This window comes from Poeciliopsis prolifica, unplaced genomic scaffold (genome assembly GCF_027474105.1).
Source record: "Poeciliopsis prolifica strain line A6 unplaced genomic scaffold, Auburn_PproV2 SCAFFOLD005, whole genome shotgun sequence".
Taxonomy (NCBI): Eukaryota; Metazoa; Chordata; class Actinopteri; order Cyprinodontiformes; family Poeciliidae; genus Poeciliopsis; species Poeciliopsis prolifica.
Genome location: NW_026562380.1, coordinates 15,169,160 through 15,178,264, shown reverse-complemented (window position 1 = coordinate 15,178,264; position 9,105 = coordinate 15,169,160). Strand labels below are relative to the sequence as shown.

The 9,105-nt window shown below is 39.1% G+C and overlaps 1 protein-coding gene across 1 annotated transcript; it reads left to right on the top strand.

Moving 5' to 3' along the window:
• The first annotated feature begins 2,734 nt into the window (after positions 1-2,734).
• On the top strand, positions 2,735-6,036 carry LOC129359793 (zinc finger protein 723-like). Its single transcript, XM_055029684.1, has 2 exons — positions 2,735-3,004; positions 4,020-6,036. The coding sequence occupies exons 1-2, from the start codon at positions 2,830-2,832 to the stop codon at positions 4,919-4,921; spliced, it is 1,077 nt and encodes a 358-aa protein (XP_054885659.1). The 5' UTR covers positions 2,735-2,829; the 3' UTR covers positions 4,922-6,036.
• The last annotated feature ends 3,069 nt before the right edge of the window (positions 6,037-9,105 follow it).

The window sequence follows — 9,105 nt, the reverse complement described above, 5'->3', positions numbered from 1 at the left end:
CAGACAGAAAGTACAGACAGAAAATGCATTTTTCTGGAAATTGCGAACTCGGGCAGAAAGCAATTCGAATTCTTTGTTGCAAACGAAAACTTTTATAAGCCTGTGCCTTTCTCTAAATTTAAATAGCCTATATGCATTAGGAGGTGTGTTTTTTCTTTGTGTGGGCTGTCTTAATGTTAATTTTAGTACCTCTGGGGCCTACTGAAACACCCAGCTCTTCTCGTACCAGCCTCCTGGCCAGACCGTGATATATGACGTGCAGCGTGCAGCGTTATCTCTGCCTCAAAATGATTCAACAAGAAACCAGTTGGTATTTTTAACACAAATTCGCACAAAATCTATTGCTTAATACTAACTATAAGTTTGGATCTAAAACTAACTAATTAAAAACATGCTTAAAGAAATATATTAATATGTTTGATTATATGTTGTAACGGACTTCTATAGTGTTTAATGTTTGCCTGAACTATTCAACCCTGAGTAAAGAATTTATTGCCCTGATAGCCAATACACTCCCTGTCTGAAACGCTCCTTAGGGAGTATAAGACTGCTTTCTGATTAGAAATTTATGTAAGTTTCAGAGAATCACCAGCTGCCCCAGCCTGGATCTTTATCTAAGTTTGTCTTAACGTAAAAGTTAACCTGTGTACTATTGTGCTACTTTAAAATTCTATTTCAACACTACACAATGACATAAATAGAAAACAATGACACGGTTGCATTTATTTAGCTACAGAGGAAATGACAGCGTCATCACTGTTTGTTACGTTGAATGATGGCAATCTGTCTCCCTCTAGTGGATATAAAAATTATATATATTTCACATCAATTTTAATGATGCAGAACATTTTAATATCTATCTATCTATCTATCTATCTATCTATCTATCTATCTATCTATCTATCTATCTATCTATCTATCTATCTATCTATCTATCTATCTATCTATCTATCTATCTATCTATCTATCTATCTATCTATCTATCTATCTATCTATCTATCTATCTATCTATCTATCTATCTATCTATCTATCTATCTATCTATCTATCTATCTATCTATCTGTTTCTTGCTGCAGATGGAGATCACACTGTCACGCCTGTCCTCAGCGTGGGACAGATGGTCTGCTGGGGAGACGAGAGGAAGCGGTGAGCAGTGGGGTCACGACTTGGCTCTGCATTAGTAGACTAATGTCACGTTTCCACAGTGACCTCACTGACTGAAGGGAGTCAGAAGGATGTGCCCGTGTCAGAACATGCAGACTCCAGGGATCCTGCGTTCCCACCAAATGGTTTGCATCAAAGGACACCAGAGTGTGAGAATTGTTTTTCTTTTGAACACCAGGGTTTCACTTTCTGCTTTGATTTATTTTTTTTCATCGTAGATTTATGTGACAGACCGAAAAGCAGTGAACCGGGATTAAAGTAATAAATGGTTTTACTTCTTTTTTCTCAGTCACTTTCTCAGAATGGAATTGCAATTCTGAAAGTTACTTGTTCACTCTACAAATCACAATGTTACTTTTGCACATCCAGATATCAATCTCTCATTCCTTTCTGCAAGTTGCAAATGCTTTTGTACATCATGCAAGCGATTATGTACAATTATTATCTGATTTTATCTATAAAACGTATTCCACCCCTCAGATCTTAAACTCTATTCATTGCTTTTATAAATCATATGTGGTTAAGAAAATAAATTTTGGACCAGGAAAACTACTTTACTGTCAAAGTAAAAATATGTTTTTTGTTGTTTTTTTTTTTTTTTACAAAATAAAGATAATTCTAAAACTATCATAAAAGATGTGTTTGCATAAATATTAAGGAGTCCTGTCACAATTTCCACATCAGATTGAGGTCTGGGCTTTGACAGGGGCAAACAGAATGTCCATCATGTTGTCTTCAAACCATTTCTGTGCAACTGTAGTTGGATGCTGTGAGTTGTTCAATTTTATGGTTATAGAATCTCCCTTTAACTGTTTGGCTATTTTTGCGTGAATTTCAGATAACTTTAGAAGTGCAAAGCTGGTGTAGAGATTGGAGTTGTTATTAAAGCAAATGTGGTTTCTACGAGTACCAGCTGTTGGTCCATGTGGACTAATATGGCTTTAAATGAAAATGTATTCCACGCTTTTAAAATCTCAGTCATAAAAATAAACTCATGTTTCATTTTTCACTCAGTTCTACACCTGTGCGCTACTTTCTTTAAGTCTATACAAAAAAAAAAAAAAAAAAAAAAAAAAACCTTGATAAATACATTGAGGTTTCTATTTGTAATGGCAAAAAATGAGAAAATGTTCAGGGGATATCATTCATTTGATACTAGTATCAGTATCAAATGACTGATATCTATATTTTTCTTTATTTTTTAATAGAGAAATTAAAAAATAGAAAATTCACACGAATGCAAAATAGATAAACCGACAAACATCTGATGATGTGCCATTAAATGAGTCATTTGTTAAGACATTTGGGCTGAAAATGAAAACAGGTGAGCTATAACCAATGATCAGAAGGCCAGAGAAATTGTACAAATCATATCTCAGCAAAAAAAAAAAAAAAAGATTTATAAACTGCACAGACTGTTCAGTCTGCTATTTTGTTGCCTCTGGTCGGATCTGTTCACTCAAAGCGACCTGAGAGGGAACGGTGTAAATTTCTAGTTCATCCAGCAGAGGGCGATAGAGACACGCTGCAGACGTAAGCCGCTCAGGTCAAACATCAACGAAGAAAAGAGCCCCTTCCTCCGCTCCCTAGCAGCTTTATGATTAACCTCCACACGGGGTCGTTTAGGTTATTTTTTTCATTTATTCAACAAACACATTGGTCAGAATGTCTCCGCTGCTGCTCAGGGCCTTCGTGAACGAGCGGCTGACGGCGGTGCTCGGAGAAATCCTGGAGGTTTTCGAAGGAGCGATCGCCAAATACGAAGAAGAGGCGTCCAACTCCAAGCAGGAGATCGATCGGCTACAAGCTCTGCTGCTGGAGCTGCAGAGTCAGAGGACAGGTGTGTCCACCGCTCCTGACCCAAAATGCTGCTTATTGCACGATTCTAGGCTGTTACTGGGATCATTCCAGCCCTTCAGTCCATTTATACAACCAAACAAATAGTACAACACTGTCTCTTTAACTCCTCGTGTTTGAAATATTATTTTGATCATTATTCTACTACATCTCAGCAGCAGCAGTAGATGCATGTCTCGGGCCACAGTCATGAGATTTTAGAGTTATTTTCTAATGTGTTTAGTTTTAAATAAGAAATATGTACATATTTTCATCATCATGTCTGTATATTAAGTTATATGTGGCACAGGGAGAAAGAATTGATGGGTCACAGATCCTGATGGTTGGGACTCTCATCTGTACCTCAGGATGTGAAGCTTCCTGTTTCACATCATGACCAGGTGGTAGAACAGCCACCTGGTTTCCTGCTGGGTTTCCTACTCTTTTTCTTTAAATCTGCTCTGACGTTTTATTCTCAAATACTGGTTCACCCGTTTTATTTGCAGGGTTTTCGTGCAGATAGGAATCTGTGGGATTTGGTTGGGGTATTTTCCATGCTTGGATAAAAAAAAACAAAAACAAAGGAAGGTTTTTGAAATTCCAGGTTCGAGTCCATTGCTTAAAGGTTTTACACATCCACCCAGCCGCCCAGGTCAGTTGGCAAACCTGGATATAAATGCAAAGCTCAGGGTATTTGCAACACGTGGCAAGAAGAATCAAACCCAAAACTTTGATTTAAAGACAACTTCTCAACCCTATTGAGCCAGAGATTCCCTATAAACCACCGTCAATCCATTAATTTACCTGTCCATGGATATGCACCAGTGTAGAAATAGCTGTCATATGTTTATTGTCAAGGTTATTACTTACATTTATAAAGTTTTACCATCAAATGAACAAATGTGTCAGTGGATATGAATATGCTGCTACATTCCTTGTTTTCTGGTTGATATTTTCAGAATGATTGCGTTGATTGTAAATTGAGGACTTGAAACTAAAAGGTTTCTTTTCTCTTTCAGACGTTCCTCAGACCAAAGACCAAAGTCCTTGCGAGACCGGACTCCGCGAGGGAACCCAGTGGATTCCGGAGCTTCACCACATTAAAGAGGAAGACCACGACCAGCTCTGGGCTGCTGATCAGGAGGAGCCACACCAGCCAGGCGTTGATGAAGACACCTTAAGTCTTCCACAGGCTTCTGTTGAGCAGGAAGATGCAAAACCACCCAGGCATCGTTGGACTCAAAACTCCGAACCCGACGAGTTTCAGGAGCCCCAGGAAGTGATGCTGGCAGATGTCAAACATCCTCCACAAGATGACGCTGCGACTGCTTGTCCACCTGGACTAATGGAACAGGGCCAGTCTAGCTTCGTCCTGCCTAGAGACTCAGATTCACCCCACCTGAACTCACCCCGAGCCGACTACCGGTGCTCTTTGTGCAGCGACTCCTTCCCCTCCAGCCACCTCCTGATGAACCACGCCTTCCAAGCCCACTCCAGGGACGTCGGCGTCCTGTGCGCCGTGTGCGGCAGGACCTTCGAGTCCGCCGAGAGCCTCGACGTGCACCGCAGGTCCCACGAGAGCTCCAAGTGCTGCCCCCTGTGCGGCAAGCTGTTCAGGAGCACGACCTCGCTGAAGGAGCACATGGCGGGCCACGCAGGGCTCAAGCTGCACCGCTGCCACGTTTGCGGCAAAGAGTGCCGACGCAAGGGGGACTTGAAGATCCACATGAGGATCCACACGGGCGAGAAGCCCTTCCGCTGCTCGCTGTGCTGCAAGAGCTTCACCCACAGCGGCCACCTGAAGAAGCACATGAGGAGCCACACGGGAGAGAGACCGTACAGGTGTGACGTCTGTGGGAGGGGCTTCCTGCAGAGCGGCCATCTCAAATCCCACCTCGGCACCCACGCTCAGAAAAAGTGACAGGCCCGTGTTTTATGAAGAGAATGACTTTATAGAAGGAGCAACTTGGTGAAAATGTAAGGTTTTTTTTTTGTTTTTACAGTTATAAAGATATTTATATTTGCTAAAATTATAAACTTTTAGCTCTCTCTCTCAAACATAGAGAGAGAGAGAGTTAACGATGTATTTAATTTATCTTAATTATTTCGGTTCAGATACAAAATTCTGAAATTCCTTTTAAGTCATCAGAATAACTAGTTGCATTTAATAATAATAAGCCTGGATGACATGAAAAGTCCTTAGCAAGACAAAGATACCTTATTTTTTATTCTTATTTAACGAGTTTGTTTATTTGAGGGTCCCAGTTAGTATCATAGTGAAGTCCATTCTTCCACAAACATGACAATAAAATCATACTTTTTTTTTTTAGATACAAACAAAATCAAAACACAAAATTCAAATCAACCGCCTCAACAATTGTAACATTTTTACAAACATTACAAAAGGACATCTTGGAAAATCTTAAAACACACAAACACATACAAAAATACAAAATCTCAGTGATTTGAAAGATATTTTATAAACAAACAATAATCTTCCCTTTGAGTGCAACAATGATACTGTAGTTTGTTATATTAAAGAAATGGCACTAAGTATGCACACATCCCTGCTGGTGGGAGAAAACAAGGGCGAGGATTTGGAGCATCAGAGCGATCTCTAATCTCTTATTCACACGCATAATCGCAGAAGCTCTGGTAGGTTTGAATACATTTTTTCCCCTAACAAATCAAATAATTTGAAAACTATTTTCTTCTTGATAAGGTTATCTTTGCTTTTTGTTAAACTATTTGATGATCTGAAACATGAAAAAGTGATTTTTTTTTTTAAAAAGAGAGGGGAAAAAAAGGAAGAAATCTTTAAATACAAATAATTTTTCGCGGCACCGCGGTGATTGGCAAACTTTTCCCACAGTAAAATTTTTGTTGTGCATTCGCTCTAAAGTTAAGGTTTGTTGTGTTTAGCAACTTTAACATTCAGCAGTTTTCCTGTGTTGTCTTTTTACTTCTGTTAAGTTCTGTTTTATTGGTACAATTTTGAGGAATACCAAAAATAAACAGTTTTTAATTGTCCCTGAATGTTGAGGTTTATTTTTGTTTGTTTGAGTTTTTTTAATCCAAGAAGTACTTCAGCAGAACAGATGCACTCTGATGCAGCTTCAGCGTTTCACACCATAGGAAAAAACAAAACAAAAACATTGCTACTGATTTGAAAAGCAGTTGCAAAACCTCCAGGCATATTATATTTTAACCTATTGTATTTTATAGTATTTCAGTTCCCTGTCCGAGAATTGACAGGGAACTGAAATGGTTCTTGCGATTGAGAGTTAAAACAGGGTAATTCAGCATAGCACAAATATATTAATCACATAAATGCTGCTTTCACTGCCATAGTTTTAGTTTACATGTTTTATTTTGTATTCTTTATATATTTTATCACGACTCTTATTCTGAAAGGTCAAAATAGGAAGTGGAATCTAGCATGTTGCTAGGTAACCAGAGACGCTTGTGATATGTTAGCGTAGCTTTAGCAAGTGACTGTAGAAAGGTCATTGAGGTTTAAGAATTGATTTAATAACCTCATTTGTAACTCGAGAGGAAGGGTCAGTCAGCGAGGTATGTTTATATGTTTTATGTCCATATTGTGTTCGTGACACCATGTCACTTTAGTTCATGCTGTATTTAGTTCCACGGTGGTGTTGGTGTCAGTGAAACAAAGTGACGCTGTAACCAGGTGGAAGTGATAGATAGCTGCTTCATGTAATGTGAAAAGACCCGGATGATGACGAGGAAAGACCCGGGATGGATGCTTCTTCTACTACGTCAGCCAAGAACGGCGGTGACGTCAAAAGCTACAAAGATATATTAATAGAAGCTCTGCAATATACTGGGCAGCACGGTGGCACAGCACGTAGCCTGATGCCTTGCAGTCGGAAGGTTCCGGGTTCGAGACCAGCTCAGGACCTTCAGAATGTATGGAGTTTGCATGTTACTCCCTGTGCTTGCGTGGGTTTCCTCCGGGTACTCCGGTTTCCCCCACACTCTAAAACATTGCGGTAAGGTAAGTATTCCTCCTTCTGAACTGTCCTTAGTGCGTGAATGTGTGAGTGAAAGGAAATGTTGATTGAATGAATGGATAGGTTTTTTTATGATTGGACATTTGATCATTGAAACGTCATGAAATTTGCATGCTTTGACTGGCGCTTTCGGAAAGGTAGACTCCTCCCACAGAGCCTCCTTCTTAGTTTTTTGCCGCGTGATTGTTAAGGAGTTTGTCCATGGACAAAAGGCAAATGAGAGCTCTGCTTTTCTACGGTACAATTACTAAACAAACAAAAAAGCAAAAGTTACTCAGTTCTTTTTGCTTGATTTGCAACATATGCACGATTTGATAAATCCGTTTTTCTAAGTTTTAATGGCTCCAGTATAGCCTTTATTTGAAAAGGCTCAGACAGAAAAGTGGGAAGACAAACGAAGATGACGAGCAAAGACCCCGGATGGATGCTTCTTCAACGTCGTCAGCCGAGAACAGCCCAAATGTCTCATGTTAAATCCTCCCAACTGTCTATTTTAAGTTGATTTTCAAGGCAAAATCAACTTAAAATAGCAATAAAGCTGAACTGATAATGTGCAGTGGTTGCATACCACAACATAGTGATCAAATTGTGTATTAATATGCAACACAACAGCTCAGTGTAGCTACACCATATGAGTTTTCTGTCAGCTGTCGGCTGTTATCCTGAAATATGTTACAGCGTCATGGCAGCACAGTGCTTCCCTTACATGGAGGGGGAAAATTATAGTAAATTCAAAATATAATTTATGTATAATTGATTATATTTTTATACCATCATAAGCCACAAATAGTGTTAAAATGTTAATTTTCTGTGTGTATCCATTGCATGGTTTCTCCATTATACTAAAACTATTTCTGTGGTTGGGTTTGATTCTTTTTCATGCTCAGTCTTTGGTGTAAGACCGTACCAAACACAAATGTAACTGGCACTGTTTGTAATTGATGGAGAACAACTTTTATTCTCTACTGCATGGAGCCAATATCTTTCTGGCACTTAATCCATGGCTGCATAAAGTGACTATTTGATGTAGATACTGTGAGTTTTATTTAAAGATTTGTATCATTTATTTAAAAAAAGAAAATACTTTGGTTAGCTTTCTCAGTTAAATATGTTTGTTCCTCTGTCTCAGAAAAAGGTACAATGCCTTGAGAAAAAAACAAAAAAAAACTTTGCATCATTTTACAAAATAAAGGCAACTAGAGTAGGCAAATAGAACAACTTACATGTCAATGCTTCAAAAATGTTTGTGACATTCAAAAGTCAAAAGTTAATTTCTTGTTTGTTTTCAATTGCTGAACATAACCACTAGGGGGCATTGTAGGCATTTTTCTGTTTTCAGATCCGTCAGAAATAAGTGTCATGTTCTAATATTGACAACTTATGATTTACTTTTAATAAAAGTTGCTATTTTCAGTTAACATGCTTTCTATTATATGTTGTTATGAAACTTGTAGTGGCGCAAATAATTTATTACTGAAGCTGCAATCACACTATCTTAGTTTCAGTCACTTATTTCTGATCGTACATGTCTTGTGTTTACTGCTAATGCATTTTTCCCTTACACCTCAGCAGTAATCAGACCTTGAAGAGCCGCTTGTGATTTTGGTCATGGAAACAACTTGGGTTGCTTCCAGGTGTTTTCAGCATCCCAAACATTTGAATGAGGAGCTTGAGTGTTTGGCCAACTGCTTCAGGCCGGACAGATTTTTCAAAAAGGCAGCTTAGAAGCCGACTGGCCCTCCATGACCCTAAGGCCTAAAACTAACTGCCCTTAATCTGGTTATGCAAGTATCAAGATCACCAGGAAACCAGCCTTATTTCTGGGGAGCAGTTTCTCACATGGTACTTTGTTACACAGAGGAGCCACTCAGAACTGATCAGATGATTCCTTTACATCTGGTTCAGTCACATCATGCTCCTCTGTGTGGGACGTTAGTTGTAGCTTCAGCGCGCCTGTTTGACAAAATCTCTACCTTTCTGGACAAAATCGGGTCAGGAGGTTAATCTGCTGTGACTTAAACTATGCGAAAGTTAGTCCACATAGGGATTTTCTTTATGTGGGTCAGACCGT